We start from the raw sequence: 19,387 nt of genomic DNA, 5'->3' as shown, positions 1-19,387 counted from the left end.
AGAACAGAAAGCTCTTTCCACAATGCATATGATTGAATTACACCATTCCCAATTCCGAATGAGAGCACTCATGCAAATTTTAGCAAGCTCAAATGCTTTCATGTCAATTTAATTCCTCTGTTCTTTCCTGAGAATGAAGGAAAGGCTGTAGAGAGGAATCTTCAGGAATCGACACACCCCCTCTAGAGATCAGCAGTGTATTTCCCCCAGCTTAGGATATTCCATACACCTACAAGTAATCAAAATAGGTAAGATGGGTTACTTTTGAAAAAATGAATCTTCTGGCCATTACAACTGTAGGCCACATGTGCTCTTAACTAAATTTGAGGATAAGAGAAGCCCTAAGACTACCCACTTTAGAAAGTATTTCATTGGGCTTGTCAATGGTCAGGAACTGTGTGTAGGGGTCAGGAGCTTGTCAGTAGGGTAAGCTGTGTTTAGCAAAATACAAGAGCAGTCTGAAAATATTCCCCTATATTCCTGGGAAGGGCATAAACACTCCCTAGTCCAGCATGAATTGTCTAGGAACTATTCCCACGTCAGAATTCCCCTTGATGGGAAGATATCCTCTAGATAACACCCCAGGAGTCTCCCTCTATACAGAAATATGATTTCTGCTTAAGAGATGTCTGATAGAGGGTAACAGCAAAGCATGCCTGTAACATCATTATAAAGTAACATTCTTCTCCCAAACAATTGGTAACAGCAAGTTATTTACTTAAATGTCTATTCAATAGCTTCTTGCAGTACATCTTACCAAGTGGGACACCATCACTGCTCCATCACAGTTTGCATTTACAGGGTCACTTCGTTCTCTGCTTTCAATGATCTAGAAGAGGGTACAATGTTGTTTTTATCACTTCGAAAATAATAAAACGCCTCCTAATAGGGAAACAGTTTTTACCATTCTGAAGATAGTATGAGAACGGGAACTGTGTTCATTCATTTTTGTTTCTCCATAATGGCGATTTTCTGTCAAAAAGCAATATTAGAATAGTTCAAATAAACTGGAGATAACAGACAAAAAGCATAATTTTAAAGCTATTTGAAAATTGGTGTTTTTCAGATATAACCAGAAAGAGGTATCCCATGATTCTAGACACATCTGATTCATCAATGTTTTTAAGATAACAGCTGACATAGGCTAAACAACTTACTTTCTCCTTTTCTGATCCATTCCATAACTTGTTCTGGGGCAACAACCACCTCTTCAATCAGATCTTCTACATATATATTCCTCTTAAGAACAAAAAATAATAATAAACTTTACTGAACTCTGAAACTCACTTCAATACATTAAGTTAACATACAAGCAATTATGGTATTTATTCCAGTTTACTCCTCCTTAAATACAAAGCAACACTGGTTTGAATTAATTGTCAAAGTTAAATAAAATATACTATTTCTGGAAAACTTAAGGGATTAAGCCTACATTTACAAACATTTATAAATACAAGCCAGCAACAGCAAGCCCAGCTTCACTGTTGTTATTTTACTACATTAAGTGTCCTTCTGCTAATTCTGAAGGTAACAATTACATAATTTGGCACAGAAAGTTTTCATCTAGATGCCTCTGAAGACTGCTTTCTTTAACTACTTCTTTTACTTCAAGCAGATACAATACTTACACTACATAACGTCCACTTACATTAACATCCTCACGAATTGCCAGAGGCTTCTTTTTCCTTGTGTCACAAAGCAAATCTGTAATGGTCTCATTGTAGATTTCCATGTAAGAAACCCTCAGCAAGAATTCTCTATCTGGAATCTAATGGTCAAAGAGGGAAAAAACAACAAAACAAAGAGACTAATCAATGAACATTTTTTAATGCAAGTATTCTGAACTCAAAGGTATGTGCTTGGTTATCATTCTTCAGACTTCTTCCCTCCGCATTCTCTTTGCACATTACTATGTAATCAATACCAAATCATTTTTCTTCTCTCCCAACTGTTTCCACCTGCATTAAAGATACATCACTTTTATATGTTATAAAAGTAACTGCCCTACAGAAGTGACACTGATCATCTCACTTAAACACCCTTTCCATATCTAATTTTCTCCTGCTTAGGCTCTTTCCTCTCTGTGTACCTAGTCTTCTCCACGAGCTTAAATTTACTTGGCTTCTTCCCCTGCCTCCCTGGTAGAGAGTACTGAGATGAAAAAAGGCTGTACAATGGACTCAAGGATTACAGCACCATGGAAAATTTTCTTGGCTTTAGTTACTTTTATAGACCCTCTAGAATACTCTGCATCTCCTCAATGGAGCAGCGACCATTTCATGTCACTGATAACAGTTACCTGAAAACCTTAAGGCCATAGCAAGTGCTCTGCAGAAGATGGTTTTGGAAATCACTGTTTTAACTTGTACTTTCTCCTTACTTCCTACTAGCACTGAGCAATTAGCCTATGATTCCTTTGAAAGCCTGAATAAGTCTAGGGTCATATCCTTCCCCCTAAAATTCTTTAATAATGTGAATTTTTCTTAGATTTAAAATAGCAGAATAAAGAACACAAAGCTTCATACTACCTTAATCTATCACTATCATATTAATAAGTGAGCATATATTTATACAAGGCTTACTATATTTGCAAGTTCAACTCCCCTTACTCTTCTTCTGATTTGATTCCAATAGCGTCCCATTATCTTTTTTTAACCACTCACCTTTATAAGGCTAGCAAAGCAACTGCAACATATAGTCCAATATAAACTCATTGCCCTCATAAGCTCCTTGACACTAAAATTAATTTTTCTGTAACAATCAAATATCACTAGTCCTTTCAGTCATTTTAACAGAATTGCTCACCTCACAAATAATTTTGAAAACATGTTGAACTGCCCTAGGTATAATGCCCACAGAATCTTCACTTCCCATCATGGTGTAGGTCTTCCCTGAAGCAGTCTGTCCATAAGCAAAAATTGTGCCTAGAATGACAGTTAAATCTTATTAATTACTTTTGAAATACATTGCAAACAAGATTTAAACACAGTTTTAAAACTTACCATTATAACCTTGCACAGCTGACTGTATAATTGGAACAGCGACACCTTCATATAACTGCTGAGTGTTGTCACCGGAGTGAAAAACATGATCTTGTAAAAAAAAAAAAAAAGCATGTAAATACATTGTATTACAAGTTGAAAATAAGGTGTCATTTTACTCAGCACTGTTGACTTCAACACATGGGCATCAGATTGTAGGATAATTTAAATATAAAATGCAATTTTGACACTAAGGTAAGATTTCTTTTTTTTTTTTAAATGAAATATTAAATCCAGAACCAAGAAACATACAATGAGCACATAACAAGTAAAAAAAACCCTAAGAATGAGGGACGCAGTTAAATAGTCATGCCAGTTAGTCCTAAAAAACATGGGTGGTTTATCTAGGAGGATCGTAAGCCTGACAAGACAGGCTAGTTGTTAAACTCTTAGCTTGAAGCATGCTTCTATTGAATCTGTAATTTGTGACAAATCTTTCTAGCGGCTACACTCATGTTAACAAGTAGAGCAGATCAGTAGAAATCCACACTTAAGCGCCTGTTAATTTAGGGTTCCCCCACCCTCTTCTGCCTAGACATTCTGGAATAGCCCTAGTCCTGCCTTTTTAGAAGCTGGATTCTTTTCTATGAATTCCAGTCATGTGTTCCAAAACCACTCCACAGCATGAGCCAGGAGAGAACGCAATGTCCATCTGGGAGCTGACTTCAAAACCATACGGCTGTTTGTTCTGGTTTCAGCTAAAACAGAGTTAATTTTTTCCCTGGTAGCTGCCATGTTTTGGCTTTAATAAGAGAATAATATTGATCACACATATACTTTTAGTTGTTGGCATGCAATGTTTATATTTGGCATTAAGTTTCTTCCCAGCAGCTGCTGTTTTTCAGATTTAGTATGAGAAAAGCGTTGATACACTGATGTTTTTGATTACTGCTAAACAAAAAAAAATCAAGGATTTTTCAGTTTCCTGTCTTCTGCAGGTGCAGAGCCTTTGACAACAGTGTTGTGTGGGTAGGCAATCGAGATTTTGCATTTGGGGTTCCACTTTCTGCTGTCTCTGTGCTTGCTGCAATCTCTGCTCAGGACAGGCTAATCATCAGGCAGTGAGCAGTTGTATTTAAATACATTATTTTAAACATATTATTTTTGTTGTTATAATTGCTTTCTCTTATTGTTCTATTAAAACTGTTTTTTTCTCAGCCCACAAGTTTTCCTTTTCTTTTCCTCATTCTCCTCCCCATCCTGCCTCCCCAGAGGACAGAGAAGCTGCATAGTCTAAGCTAGCTAAGAGCTAAACTGCAACACTTGATACTGACTAAACCAAAAATCCTGGGTGCCCCAATGATACTCCTTCAAAATTAGTAGACTGGGAAAATACTTCACAGACACAGTTCAACAGGCTGAGAGAGTTGGGGTTGTTCAGCCTGGAGAAGAGAAAGCTCCGAGGACACCTTATAGCAACCTGCCAGTACCTGAAGGGGGCCTACAAGAAAGCTGGGGAGGGATTGTTTACAAAGTGTTGCAGTGATAAGACTAGGCGGAATGGATATAAACTGGAGGGAGGCAGATCAAGACTAGACATAAGGAGGAATTTCTCCACTATGAGAGTGGCAAGGGACTGGCACAGGTTGCCCAGGGAAGTTGTGGCTGCTCCATCCTTGGAGGTGTTCAAGGACAGGTTAGATGGGGCCTTGGGGAGCCTGATCTAGTGGGAGGTGTCCCTGTCCATGGCAAAGGGTTGGAACTAGATGGGCTTTAAGGTCCCTTCCAACCCAAACTATTCTATGATTCTACAATCTAGTGGGATGTGTCCCTGCCCATGGCAGGGCGGTTTGGAACTGTGTGATCTTTAAGGGCCCTTCCAATGCAAACTATTCTATGATTCTCCGACATTGCAAAAAGCTAATGCCACGGACACTGGCAAGCATTCAAGCAGTTCAGTAGCAAAGGTATTGACATAAGCCTATCAACATAAGTAAGTTTACTGATCTAAAGAAATCACTTCTGTATTCTTACCATAACTGAATACTTTTGTACCGTTGACTTCAGAAATAATATTATCTTCACTTTTCCAGTAGAGGACCTCTTTCTCTTCTGGAGCCTTTTCCCTAAAAGAAGAGACATTCTGTTAAGCTTTATGAGGTTGGGACTTGCTCCTGGGATGCGAATTCCGCCCTTAACGCGAGCTCCGGGCCCCCTCATTCCCCACCCTGCTCAGGCACCGCACTTTCATAGAATCACAGAGTGGTTTGAGTTGGAAGGGGCTTTAAAGATCATCCAGTTCCAACCCCCCTGCCATGGGCAGAGACACCTCCCACCACACCAGGCTGCCCAAGGCCCCATCCAACTTGCCTTGGACACCTCCAGGGATGGGGCAGCCACAGCTTCCCTGGGCAACCTGTGGCAGGGAAGGCCAAGCCTCCCGTGTGCGGTGGAGAAGCCCTGGGACCCCCGGCGCAGGGAGCAGGGGGAGGGTGGAGAAGGAAAGGGCCCTGGGACCCCCGAAGGGTGGGGGGGAGTAAGGGGAGAAGGAGCCCCGGGACCGCCGGTGGAGCCCTGTAGAGGGCCCGTACCTGGCGATCAGCGGCCGCACGCGCACACAGACGGTGACAGCTCCCTCCTCCGCCATCCCCGCGGCCGCCGGCAGGACACGCCGCCGCCTCCTCCCTCCCGACCCGCGGCGAAACCGCCGCCCGCATTCGAACTTGGCCCCAGGCCGCTTCCCATTGGCCCGCGCCAGGGCAGACGCCCCGCCCCACCCTACGCCGCCGCGGCGGAGCGTACCATTCGGCAGCAGTCGGCGGGGGGAGCCGAGGGAGGCGCTGCGAGCGGGTTGGCAGGGGAGCGGCCGCTGTTGGTGCCGGGGCACCCCTCTGCGTATGCAGGGGGCGGCGGTGGTGGGGGTCGGGGCTGCGCGGCGAAGGGGACAGTCGCACACAGACGTGGGGGCGTCGCTGGGGAGGGAGTGGGGTGGTGGCAGGGGAATCATAGAATCATAGAATCATAGAATAACAGAATAACCAGGTTGGAAGAGACCCACCGGATCATTGAGTCCAACCATTTCTGTCAAACACCTTAGCACTTCTTCCACCTGTGCCTTAAACGCCTCCAGGGAAGGTGACTCAAATACCTCCCTGGGCAGCCTGTTCCAGTGACCAATAACCCTTTCTGTGAAAATTTTTTTCCTAATGTCCAGCCTGAACCCCCCCTGGCAGAGCTTGAGGCCATTCCCTCTTGTCCTGTCCCCTGTCACTTGGGAGAAGAGGCCAGCACCCTCCTCTCTACAACCTCCTTTCAGGTAGTTGTAGAGAGCCATGAGGTCTCCCCTCAGCCTCCTCTTCTCCAGGCTAAACAACCCCAGCTCTCTCAGCCGTTCCTCATAAGGCCTGTTCTCCAGCCCCTTCACCAGCTTCATCGCTTTTCTCTGGACTCTCTCCAGAGCTTCAACATCCTTCTTGTGGTGAGGGGCCCAGAACTGAACACAGGATTCAAGGAGCGGTCTCACCAGTGCTGAGTACAAGAGATGGAGAACAAGCCTTAGGCAGACCCGCTGAGGGTCCTGGGGCTGTTCAGCCTGCAGGAAAGGGGGCTGAGGAGAGACCTCAGCACTGTCTACAGCTGCCTGAAAGAAGGCTGTAGCAGGCTGGCCTCCTCTCCCAAGTGACAAGGCGATAGGACGAGAGGGAATGGCCCCAGGCTGCTCCAGGGGAGGTTCAGATTGGACATAAGGAAAAAAATTCTTAACCAAAAGGGTTCTCGGGCACTGGCAGAGGCTGCCCAGGGAGGTGGTGGAGGCCCCATCCCTGGAGGTGGGTAAAAGATGGGTGGATGAGATGCTCAGAGATATCGTACAATTATAGAATTGCTAGGTTTGAAAAGACCTTTGAGATCGAGTCCAACCGTAGTAGTGGACATCAAAAGTCTATGAAACCATATCTCATATGATTTAGTAGTGGACATCTGAAGTCCACTAAACCATAGAATCATAGAATCTTAGAATCAGAGAATGGTTTCGGTTAGAACGGACCTCAAAGATCATCCAGTTCCAACCCCCCTGCCATGGGCAGGGACACCTCCCGCTAGATCAGGCTGCCCAAGGCTCCATCCAACCTGGCCTTGAACACCTCCAGGGATGGTATAGCGACAGCTTCCCTGGGTAACCTGTGCCAGTGCCTCACCACTCCTATAGTGAAGAAATTCTTCCTTATGTCTAGTCTAAATCTGCCCTTCTCCAGTTTATACCCATGGCTCCTCATCCTATCACTGCAACACTTTGTGAACAGTCCCTCTCCAGCTTTCCTGTATGCCCATATCTCATATGATTTAACAGTGGACATGTACGTTTGGACACAGTGATCTCAAAGGTCTTTTCAAACCTAGTCATTCTATAATTCTATGAACTGAGGTTTGTTTTCTCTTTTGATTGAAGTAAAATTTATATAGGTGCTGAAGTGCAGGTAAGAAAAGCAATGTGAAGATTTTGTGGGTGGTAGGTGGTTCCAAGAGGTGTTATTTTAGGGGACAGGAGCAAACTGGGTTTGTCTGCTTTCCCAAAAAAAGATGCTTCACAGTGTTGTCTTCCAGTGAAACCAACGCAGTCTTTGTGCTGGTGTTGCCAGGCTTGGGGGGCTGGGAAGGAGGGGAAGGTAGCTGCAAAGAAGAGCCTACAGCAATCAAACGAAGGGCAAGCTCCAACTGCATTTATTTCAAGCTCAACTAATTAATGACCAATTTCTGAAAACACTATTCCGTGTTTAAACTTTTTCTTAAAAAATGTTTCTCCTCATATTTTAATCATCGTCCTCGTCCTCATCCTCAGCGTCCTCTTCTTCTTCCTCTTCTTCCTCTTCCTCGTCTGCAGCTAAGGCTTCTTCCTGGGCAGCCTTGAAAGCCAGTTCCTCTTCCAGGGTGGGGTCACTTGTCTCAGTGATTTCTGGCCCACTGGGGTATTCAGCTTGTACTGGTGGAGGCAGTTCAGGACTGTGGTTCTCCAGACTGTATTTGTGGCCCCAGCCAAAGTAGATGTTCTCAAATTTCCTGAGAAAGAAAAGTGAAAGATCACACATTCTCCCCACCTCCAATGAAACGTCAGTGGAGATACTGTCAGGCTTCCTTACTCTGCTGTGCAAAAAATCAGCCACTCTGGTGCAGATCTCCTATAACAAGTGTTTAAAAGACCACAAATCTTTTAAAATGCTGTTACTGCTGATTATATAGCTTCCACTTAAAAATCTCCAAATGCTGAAGTGATGCCAGCAGTACTCTCACTGCACCATATTCCAGCGTGACTCCAGCTTCACATTGGTAACACTGTGCTGTTTCAGACACAAAGTCCAGTGCCCACGTAAAAGCAAGTAGAGGTAATGACTGAACCATGCGAAGTGGAAACAAATGCTCTTTAGAACCACAGAATATAGCTATTTTTGTAAAAATTGCCATAGATTCAAGAATATGGGTTTTAAATCAAGGACTCTGTCCAAATTCTAACTATTGCTGTGCATGTTTAAGTGTCTTTGTCCATCAGTCTCCGGAATAGTTAGAATTTGGTCACTAAATTAATAATAAAGCAACTTCTACTTTGGTAGACAGTTATCTCTGGTTAGCGTATGCAGTCTGTGTAGTAATCTTGTCAACTATCTACTCACTTGCCAGATGCAAAGGCATATGCTCCAGGCCATCGGTTCGACTGGAGGATTGCAACAGCATGTTCTGGGATCAGGTCTGTAGAAAGCTGAGCTGTCCAAGCGGGGATGTTTTCAATTTCTGGAGGCAGACAAATACACAGAGTCTATGAATAAATTGACTTATGAGCCTCTACAAAATATTTAAGAATGAGTATTCAAGCAGTGGTTATAATGAGCTCCATGTTATAAGATCCAGAAGTTAAAACCAAAAAATGTAGGCACTGTATTCAAACAGGTGGTTTGGATGTATGGGTAGGTAGCGCAGTAATGCTATAAGAGCCACGTACAGAAAGGTGATGCTTCTGAAATTCAGTAGTACTTACTGCTGTTTCTTTTGTCAAGGACATTCTATTACTTATGGATAAATTATATGATTATATTTCACCTTAATGAAAAGTAGGACAATAATTTACTGTTGATGTAATCTAATATTCACATTTCCATATTCCCATGATTTCTGCAGTAATATGCTACAAGATCTGAATTGTTATTTATATATCTATGTATGTGTGTACATATATATTTATTTATTCGCATGTGCACACGCTTTTTGCATCTAAAAAGATGGTAGAAAAATAGCTGAATGTGTTTAATGTAGTGAGCTGCCTCGAACTTGCAGTAGCCTGACAAGTCTGAGGGATTTTCCCCCCTATTCTCAATGAGATTATTAACTAGTAAATCAAATTATTTCGGTCTTAAAGCCCATACTGTTAATCATTTTGCTTTTGATCAGTTTTGTAAAAGAATAAGCTGTGTTGCTTCATGAAGATTCAGAATCCTATAACATCAAATATTTATTACCCGAATGCTAGCATTCCTAGTGACTCTGTCAAAAATTTTATATTCCATGAAGAATACCTTCATCTTCAGAGAGTGGAGTGAGAAGAGGAGGTCCTACTTCTTGCTGTGGTTCATCTGCTTCCGCTGATTTCTCCTCCTCTTCATCATCTTCTTCTTCTTCCTCCTCTGATTTTTGAGAAGGATTAAACCAAACACAGCGACCCTGTAGTGGATATGGAAAAATAATAAATACATGTAAGAAATGTGAGCCAGTTAAAACAATTGGCTCAAGCACACACACAGAGATAAGGGAGAGCGGGAAGAAAAGAAAAATATATTTTCCGTACTTGGTATATTCTTGGCAGAATATTGTATTTTCTTGGTAGAGTGCACCCTACATCCCTCATTCCTCCCTCATCCCTGCTTACTATTTCAGAATAACCTTATACCACTGCCATTAGCTTTTTGTTATTTTGTAGTCTTCACTTCCTCACCATGTTGGTTTATATCCTTGCTAGATTACCTGTTACTGCAACCGAAGAGGCTTAATTTATGGATCTTGCCCTTCCTTTTAAAGTCTGCCTTATTATTTACTCCGAGGAACGTAACACAATGTTCTTAAGATTGTAAGTTTCTAAAGAGTCTGGATTTTATTTTTACAACTATTGTTTTGCTAGTAATAATTTTAAACCTTATTTCCTACCATTTGCTGTTATTTTACACTGTCATTCTTGAATTGATAGGTTGGCCACCAAGTCATCCAACAAAGATCATCAGATTAGTAATACCTCTTTCCAGCATTAGCCTGGTATCACAAGCTTTTAAGCTTTTTCATTTACATTCTGAAACCCTATGAGTACTACAGTGTGAATGGTATCCAAGATCCATATAAGCTATGCCAGAACGTACCTGTGGTAGAATACTCTGTGCATGGTGTACCCATGTGGAGAGAGAATCCACCATTTCAGCTGCAGAAAGGGGCTGAAAATCAGGATTTTCCTCGTATGTGTCTTTTCCTCCTTCCTCCTCTTCATCTTCTTCCTCTGCAAACTGGTAAAATCCAATGGGAGAGACGTGGGTTCCTGCTGAGATCCGAGCTATCTGTGCACGCAGGTAATTAGCTTCGTTTCCAGGGAAAGGAGGAAAGCTCACAATGGGAGCATCCAGCCTACCAGTGAAGAACTTCTTGATTTTCCTGGCACAGACAATCTGGGCTGGTGTCACTGGAGGCAACTTTACCCACGGTTTGCCTGGCTCATTACAGACAAAGTAGACATATTTATTAGCCCCTGTCCCATTTTCCTCTTTTGGGATGAGAGGTGGCGGCTTGTAGGTGGACTTTGGTGGTTCATCTTTTTCTTTCTCCTCATCTGTGTCTTCAACCTCATTCACCTCTTTCTCTTCTTCCTCAATAACTTCTTCCTCTTCTGTTTCCTCCTCCTCCTCCCCCTCCTGGAACTGTACTTCGGCTATAATATAGTTCATCTCCAGGCCCAAAATTTTGCCCCAGAAGCGACAGGTCTGGATTGGCTGAACGCTAATTAGATTTTTTAGGGCAAGGAATATGAGATAGGATTCATCTTTGCTCAAGCCAATTCCAGCCTGTTCAAAATAAAAGGCTGTTTCCATCACATTATGTAGAGGGGTCTCTCCCTAGGAAAGAAGATCTGGAGTTAGAGTTGAATAACAATACGATTTGAAAAATTAAACATATTATCTACTGAAGGTTACATTTCAGTTCCCTGTAGTTCCATTCATTCTCTCAAAATGCTTTCCAAAAGTTCATTCAGTACATCTTCCATTATCATTTAGAAAAATAAAAGATGTTATTTTATAAGTAAAGAAGAGAACATAGATGAATGGCAGCTTGGATGCAGTAGTCCATGTTGAACTGGCATATAGGGGATCTTGTAAACTTCACTTTCTGTTCATCATCTCTAGAACATCTATGATTTTAAAGGCTCAGGATATTAGACTTACTACAGGAAAAAATCCCAACTAAATAACCAGTTGGGTTTTCTTCTTCAAAACTAGACATGGGATCAATTTAGCTGTGAAAAGTGTACACAATACTGTGCCTGCAATTATTTAGGTGACCATGAGAGGCAATAGTACAAGGGAAATTACAAATTCCTCCCTTCCTTCTTTTCCTTTCCTGCCATACTCCCACCCATTCCCTAGTATATATGATATTTCTTTTTCTCTGATAATAACTCACTATCTCTTCTTCTAGTTCTTCTTCTCCTTCTGCATTTGCCTTGAGGAATAATGCTTTACGCTCTTCTGCAGCTTTAGTTGTTGGAAGAATCTCATGTTCATCTCGAAGAGTGTCCATTTTTTTCTGAAACTGAGCACACTTCACATCCTTGCTGATATTCTCAATTATGTCTACTGCATTTGTGGGCTGTTCATCCAGAATCTTTGTTAGGATATTAGCAAGATGATCATATCTGTCATATAAATGTAAATATTACTTACCTACTATATGAAAGTCTTAATATACTATGGTTTTAATATCAAAATCAGAAGCTGATCACCTGGAGCTTTGGACAAATTGTTGGAATAGTCAGATGAAAGGGTGTCATGGAGCATTATCAGACCTGAAACTAGTCTCATTATAACGTACTTAGGAGTAGTCCCATCTTCCATTTGTAGTATATACTGCACCTGCTTCAAGAGCTGAAGATGAATTTAAACTTGCTTTTAATAAAATCAATTTCCCTTTGAACTCTACAGATTCCCTTACGAATTTTGATTCTGAAAGACATTGGACACACACAAGTATGACATAACAATGAATTATTGCATTTATAACATATTCTCCCATCCTATATATACCTCCTGTTATCACTCCCTTTGCCCTTCTACCAAGGCTACTCTCTCTGCTCATACATCCTACCCTTTCAACTGCGTTCCTTTTTCAGACTTACAAGTTCAGGCCAGATGTTGTGCTGCTTTTCAGTAAATAAGCTTTTGCATTCTGGATTGCCAGCATTCGGGATTCAGGATCTGGTATGTGATCATCGTATGGACTGTATCCTGGCTGATAAAGACCATAACCTGGTTCATGTGGCTGGTAGGGGCCTTGCCCACGTTCATATGCTTGATAGAGGTCTTCTGCTGCATCGATGTGATAGGCACTTTTTGGTTCTTGTGCTTGGTAACGGTCTACTTCTGGTGTGTATGACTGATACATGTTTTGCTTTGACTCCCGTGCTGGATGAGAGTCTTCTTCCAGCCTGTACCTCTGGATGATGTTTACTTCTGGTACCTGTGGCTCATGAGAGGCTTGTTCTGCTTCCTGCAGGTGTTTGGTTGGGGTCTGCGATTGATACGGGGCTCCTTCTGGTGCAGGAGTCTGGCTGACACCTCCTGTTTCATCTTGTGCTTGGTAGGGGTCTCGGTTTAGCTCATCAGACCCTTCTCCTATCCGCTGGTACCCATAGGAAGGCGGTCCCTCTTTTGACTGCTGGGCGTCCTGCTCAGGCGGGGTGGGAGCGTGCTGCTCCTGCCCTTCCCGAGATCCGTGCCGGGCCAGGGGCTCCCCGGGAGGCTCGTCCATGGCTTGGCCAGGAGGATGATGCGGGGTGGGCCGGCTGCGCTCGTCACGCAGCAACCGACGCGGCGGGGCGGGGCGCGCGGGGCAGGCCTGGCCGCCGTTGCTGGGGCGCGGGGGGTAGACCTGGCCGCCGTTGCTAGGGGCGCGCGGGATAGACGGGGCCGCCGTTGCTGCCGTTGCTGGGGCGCGCGGGGTAGACCTGGCCGCCGTTGCTAGGGACGCGCTGCGGTGCTGGGAAACTGTCGCCCGCTTTCTCCCCGCGCTCGGGAAGGGGGCTCGGAGCTTCTCTGGGCTCTGCCCCACGCTGGGGAACAGCAGCTGTCTGGGAGAAACAGGTCTGCTTCTCTGAAGTGGAGACTAGCAGTGAAAACACTGCTTAGAATCCTCTTGTCTTTGTATGCCGGCGAGTAGGTGGAGATTCTCAGACAGAGGTTCTGAAGGGCTTCCCGTCAGCACGGAGGTGTCGGAGGCCAGGCTGGATGAGACGTTGAGCCAGCTGATCCAGTGGGAGGTGCCCCTACCCACGGCAGGGGGATTGGAACGAGATGATCTTTACCCAGGCTCTTCTTCCAGAAGGGTGTTCCTGCCCTTCTCATCTTCTCACATCGTGACCCACAAGCCATGAATCACTGTTAGTGCTCGGGCTTGAATGGTTGTGCTACGAGACTCTTTCGGTTCTCAGCTGAGAGCAGAGGAATAGATCTTCAAAAGCTTAATTTTGATATAATATGAAATAAATTACACTGATTTGCCTTCATTGGTTTGCCTGTGTGCAGTAGAAAATGTAGTTTAATCTTCTGCATTTTAGTGTTGACATACTGTTGCTGTAATGTACAGAGATTTTGTCTTTTAGGGGACAAACATATTGTAAAACCTGATAATTGCTTTCAAAAATTGTGTTCCTGGACCCAAGGAAAACAATGAAATGAACAACTTCTCTGAACAAAGATATTCTGATAGAAAACAGCTTTGTCATGTGCCCAGGGGAAGAGTGGCTAGAAAGCTGCCTGGAGGAGAAGGACCTGGGGGTGTTGGTTGACAGTGACTGAACGTGAGCCAGCAGTGTGCCCAGGTGGCCAAGAAGGCCAATGGCATCTTGGCCTGTATCAGAAACGGCGTGACCAGCAGGTCCAGGGAGGTTATTCTCCCTCTGTACTCGGCACTGGTGAGACCGCTCCTCAAATCCTGTGTTCAGTTCTGGGCCCCTCACCACGAGAAGGATGTTGAGGCTCTGGAGCGAGTCCAGAGAAGAGCAACAAAGCTGGTGAAGGGGCTGGAGAACAAGTCTTATGAGGAGCAGCTGAGAGAGGTGGGGTTGTTTATCCTGGAGAAGAGGAGGCTGAGGGGAGACCTTATTGCTCTCTATAATTACCTGAAAGGAGATTGTAGAGAGGAGAGTGCTGGCCTCTTCTTCCAAGTGACAAGTGATAGGACAAGGGGCAATGGCTTCAAGCTGCATCAAGAGAGGTTCAGATTGGATATCAGGAAAAATATTTTCACAGAGAGGGTCACTGGGCACTGTAACAGGCTGCCCAGGGAGGTGGTTGAGTCACCTTCCCTGGAGATATTTAAAAGACGAGTAGACAAGGTGCTCAGGGACATGGTGTAGTGACAGATAGGAATGCTTGGACTTGATGCCCCAAGAGGTCTTTTCCAACCTGGTGATTCTGTAATTCTGTGTGTTAAGGAAACAGCTGGCCATAATATGGGTGACTTCTGTTTGCAACAGTATTCAAACGCTAAAATGTGAAGGACAGGAACAACCTGCCAATTTCTTTTAATTTAATTAGTCAGGATTTGTTTTACAGAAATATGGTAGCACAGTGCTATATGTTTCTGTAGTCTCATCAGGTATTGTGTGCTACAGTGCTATTTCTTTGAACAGATATTCCAAATTGTGATAATATCCAGAGCCCTCATCATGTGTGTAAAATTGACTCACATGACTCATCTCCGTAATTGCTCATTATTTAGTCAATTAAGAGCTTTTACTGTTTGAGTAAAGTTAAACACGTACCTAGTATTCAAGTAGGTAGTGAAACATATAGGGCAGGTGAGGTTTGGGGCGTGGGGGGAGGTCTTGTAAGGACTTGCATTATAGCAAATATCTACAGTTGGTCCAAGGCTCACTGTGAAGTCGTCTCTAACAATTCAACAAGGAAAATAGTATTGTTTTGGGGTACCCACGTGGAGAAGTTGGTGCTGTACAAATCTCAATAAAATGCCCTATTAAGGTTATAAGTTGTGTTAAATAAAGTAGCACAATACCTGAACTGTAAAATATACTTTTCTGTTACTGATGGATCAGTTAATGCAACTTTCAAAAAATGTTGTTTATTCTGGATATTTATTAGAAGTAACTAGAAAAAAAATCTCAGGTTGGGCATTGTGAATTTCTGCCAAGTTTTAAGAGAGTAAATGAGAGATGTATCACTGAGGAACCTGACCCATTCTGAAACAGCAGCAAAACATACATTTCCACAACCTTTAATAGGCAGAGCTGTATATAAAGAATTAAAAAGTTTCTGTATTGTGTTCCTGTGATTCCAACAAGTAAGAAAATATCATTAAAATGTTACTTCTACTGGGTTTCAAGCTTGTAGAGGTTTTGTCACTGACTTACTGATCTTTTCAAGGAATGTGTACAAGTTCATTTTGCAGATGGATTGCAGAAATTACACACTGACGGCAGAGGGTGGTACAGTACTTGCAAATTGTGAATTCCTTTTTATTTATGTCTATATTTCATATTTGGAGGAAAAGCTTGATTTGTTTAGTAATTCACTTCTATAAAAATTGAATGCAATTGTTATCTTTCTACCTGTGATGTTCTGTGAAGCAGCTGCTCAAGAAAGGGCATCTGCTTTATTTTGTCAATCTTGTTCAGCAAAGAAAGAGAAAACTAGGGGCACTTGCATCTTGTAATAATATTCCTCTCTGCCTTTGCAATTATACGTTAGGACACAAGTAAAATGTACAATGGCTCAGGGCAAAGAGTACCTCAGTGCAGAAGGATGTTTCAACAAGTTGCTGTGATGATCTCCTGTTGATACAGAAAAGTAGGAAATGGGTTTATACAATATTGCTGCAGAACCTTACTCTAACAAACACTGTCAGTAGCATGGGTTAATTAGCTGTAGAGTAAATAAAGTATTAATGTTTTCTCTGTTCAAATGAAATATGTTAGCAGTTTGTATTATCTCAGCTGTGGTAAGGTAGCAACGGGCTTCTGTCCTGTGGATGCCAGTCTGGTGTTCGGTAGCCCTTTAACTTTTTTTAAACTAGACTCTTGCCTGTTGCTGATTTCCAAGTGACGATTCAAAGATTGTGTAAAATGTTGCACATCGAAGTGGACATCTGTTGCATTTCTATACAGTTTCACTGGTGAATTTTGAATATGCTTGCACTGGGAAGGAAATGACAGGCAATCTGAATACAGCTTCCCATTTCAAGAAGTAATCCCTCTGTGCTCTGTTGTTTTCTGTGCAAAAAACTATCAAATTGAGAAGCCCAGATTCAGGTCTCATGTGGTTCTCCCTAGAAGAATGTCTTCATCACCAGACCAAAAGTAGCGCCTGTAACTATTGAGATGAAGCTGCTTTTTACTGTGTAGCAGGCAAGGCAGCTTTAACTGAATTCCAACCCGTACTCTAGGAATTCTGCTATTGCTCTCTGTGCAAAACTTGTTCCTGCAAGTGGCTGCCAGGTGTGCTATTGGCTCACTGAAATGGGAGGCATAATTAATAGATTCTTACTGAATCTAGTATGGCATAGGTTTCAAACTGCATATCGCAGTCAAGAACTAAGTGCCTGAGCAAATGAAGATGATCTTTAGCTTTTCTTTTATACTGCGTTTATACTATACTTATGCTTGCTCTGACTGCTTCTAAATGACAGGAGGAATGTTACTTGAAAAATGCAGATTCTGTGTTATCTTTATTAATTCCCATATAAACCCTGTTATCTACATGTCTGCTTTTTAATCTCTTTTTTTTTCTGTTCAAAAGCCAGTGACATTAATTTCTTCTGCAGTTCAAAAACACCCAAAACAACCACATGCAATTTTTATGCTTAATTAAACATACAGCAACTGTTTGAGTTGTGTAAGAGTTTTCACTTTTACTGTTTTAACCTAGAGGGGATCAAAATGTATTTCTGCATCACTTTCAGAATATAGTTTTCTATTTCATTGAAATTCTTCTTTTCATGTCACTTCTAAAAGAGAATTCCTGCTAAATATCTAAGTAAGTGCTTGTATATATAAAAGAAAATATTGTTCTGTGTATCATAGGTGTTATTTTGCAGGAAGAAATAGATGCTCATGTGAGGTCTCCTTAAAATATGGCAGTGACTTTTTATTTGTTTGTTACAAGGTCATCACTGAGTCAGTGCTGCTGATGTGCTTCTTTCTTCTCTAGGGCTTGATTATTTTCTTCTTTTGGGGTTTCATGCTGAAGTCAAACTGTATTTCTCAGGTGGTCATAGATGTTAGATTAGTGCTGGCAGTTTGAGATGCTTTTCTATGAGGCACTGTTATTGGAGACTGAGAGACTGTCATCCTTCTGCAGGGGGCTGATAGAAATGCATATGGTGCTCTGAAGAGAATAATAATCATTTTTGGAGATATAGTGCTGGCTTCTGCTCTTACTGAAATCAGCAGGAGTTTTGCTACTTACTTCAGTGGAAGCGAGGTTAGGTATTTTGTCATTTCATTACAATTTTTTTGACATAGCTATGTGCTGGGAGGCAAATTGATTTTAGTCCTGACTTGTAGTGCAGAGTTGCTGTGGTTAAGGCTGAGTGTGAGTTTGCATCCTGAGGTGTGAATTCTATATTTTACATCCTCTGAGTTCAGAAGATCGCTGTGAGTTACAGGATAATGCTCACTATAACTATAACTGCACACTGGCAGCAACATCAGTGCGGACCAGCAAAATTTAAGGGTGTAAAAAATTGTATATCACCTGGTAATCTGAGTGCTAAACCTATGTTTCTAACAAAGCTTTTGTTCAAAAATTGTTATTACAGTGATATGGTGTGGATTTTTGTTAGGAGAAGTGTAGGAAATTGAAGCTGATAGTTTTCCAGATTCTAGAATACAGTGGCTTTGTGATTATGATTTCTGTTACTGAAGTTGATGGTATATTTCTCTGGTTTGGGGCACTGTGTGACTGACTAAAAGGTGTAGTGTAGTGGACACCATTATTAGTGCTTTCTGGGTGCGGTGTCTCCAATTTATTTTAATTTTTCTTCATGTTGGTACATCATTTTTTACCTGCCAGTGCCATCAAAGTGTGGTGGGGTTTTGTTGCTGTTTATGAGGAGAAACTTGTTTTCTGGCAGAGAGGGAGTGGCAGTTGTGCATCTTTTCAATATATGCTGAGTTTGGCCAGTGTCAGCCTACTTTTTGTTGGTGCTCAGAACTGTCCTTTTGCTACAAGTCTAACTGTTAGATCACAACTGCAGGACTAACTCACCTGTCTGTGCATTTCTGCACTGTTCTCATCAACTGAACCTGTTTCAGTGATTCCTGCTGACTATACCAAACCTGATGTCCACAGCTCCTGATGAGACTGGTGTTGCAAATTGGGAAAATGGGCTATTGGAGTTCAGGGTCTTTGATTGCTGCAACGTTACCTGGTAGGAGTAGCTGTGGTGGAATGAGCTTCAAGTACCCTCCTCTGTTCTGCCTGTTGCAAGCTTATAACAGCTTCACAGGTTTGTTTCTCCTTGATGTGTGCATAAAGTTCTCTTCTTTTTTCAGGGGAGAGGAGGATGAGAGGAAGAGGTTTATTTCAATGCAGAAATGCTTGGGGAGTTTTGTTTCTGTTAGTATTTGATTAAATAACAGTTAAAATGGAGTAACGATTTAATGCCATTAATAAAATGGAGGTTCACTTTTTACTTTGCAGATCTGTAACCGTTACTGTATTTCTGAGAGTGATAACAAACTTATATTTATTAGATACTGCATTCAATTTAAAACAATTATGTATAATGGTTTATTCTTATGTGAAGCTGAGCAAGTGCAATCACCTTAAGAGGATTATAAATTTCAGTAAATTTCTTCTTTGCTTTTCTCTAGCTGTATGTTTTATAATGCTTCTCATTGTAGAAAGAATGGATTTGATATTTTTCCCCTCTAGTCTGCAACAGCAGTGTAGAACAATATAAAATGATTCAGCAGTATTTTGTAAAACATGAAGAAATGGAGAACCAGTCCTGATATTTTGCCCTTTCAGATGATTAAGAGGACTATCCAAGCGTATTTCTTTCCTATTTATCAATCACTTAGAAAATAAATACTTTAAAATCGAAATCCTTCAGAAATGCAGATAGCATTGTTTTCATTAGGGATGCTGGAA

The 19,387-nt window shown here is 42.1% G+C and overlaps 2 protein-coding genes across 4 annotated transcripts in view; both read right to left on the bottom strand.

Annotated features, from left to right (window-relative positions):
* CENPE (centromere protein E) overlaps positions 1–5,637 on the bottom strand; it is a 35,813-nt gene extending 30,176 nt beyond the window's left edge. For 2 of the 3 annotated variants that reach the window (XM_069855559.1, XM_069855560.1), the window contains exons 1-8: positions 5,573–5,631; positions 5,016–5,107; positions 3,003–3,092; positions 2,806–2,924; positions 1,649–1,768; positions 1,158–1,239; positions 905–972; positions 758–829 (exon numbers count right to left, since the gene is read on the bottom strand). In XM_069855559.1, the coding sequence (XP_069711660.1) occupies positions 758–829; positions 905–972; positions 1,158–1,239; positions 1,649–1,768; positions 2,806–2,924; positions 3,003–3,092; positions 5,016–5,107; positions 5,573–5,628 (699 nt within the window). In that variant the 5' untranslated portion in view covers positions 5,629–5,631. Of the gene's footprint in view, positions 1–757; positions 830–904; positions 973–1,157; positions 1,240–1,648; positions 1,769–2,805; positions 2,925–3,002; positions 3,093–5,015; positions 5,108–5,572 lie in introns of all 3 variants that reach the window. The other variant, XM_069855561.1, reaches the window with a different exon arrangement.
* A 2,144-nt stretch (positions 5,638–7,781) lies between these two features.
* On the bottom strand, positions 7,782–12,928 carry LOC138719955 (radial spoke head protein 4 homolog A-like). The gene is made up of 6 exons (XM_069855573.1): positions 12,394–12,928; positions 11,682–11,913; positions 10,373–11,116; positions 9,542–9,686; positions 8,645–8,762; positions 7,782–8,036 (listed from the first exon to the last, which is right to left on the bottom strand). The coding sequence occupies exons 1-6, from the start codon at positions 12,657–12,659 to the stop codon at positions 7,790–7,792; spliced, it is 1,752 nt and encodes a 583-aa protein (XP_069711674.1). The 5' UTR covers positions 12,660–12,928; the 3' UTR covers positions 7,782–7,789.
* Positions 12,929–19,387: the final 6,459 nt, after the last annotated feature.

The sequence above is a fragment of the Phaenicophaeus curvirostris genome, chromosome 4, assembly GCF_032191515.1.
Source record: "Phaenicophaeus curvirostris isolate KB17595 chromosome 4, BPBGC_Pcur_1.0, whole genome shotgun sequence".
Taxonomy (NCBI): Eukaryota; Metazoa; Chordata; class Aves; order Cuculiformes; family Cuculidae; genus Phaenicophaeus; species Phaenicophaeus curvirostris.
The sequence above is the reverse complement of the archived record's forward strand: the minus strand, read 5'-3'. Positions and strand labels throughout refer to the sequence as shown.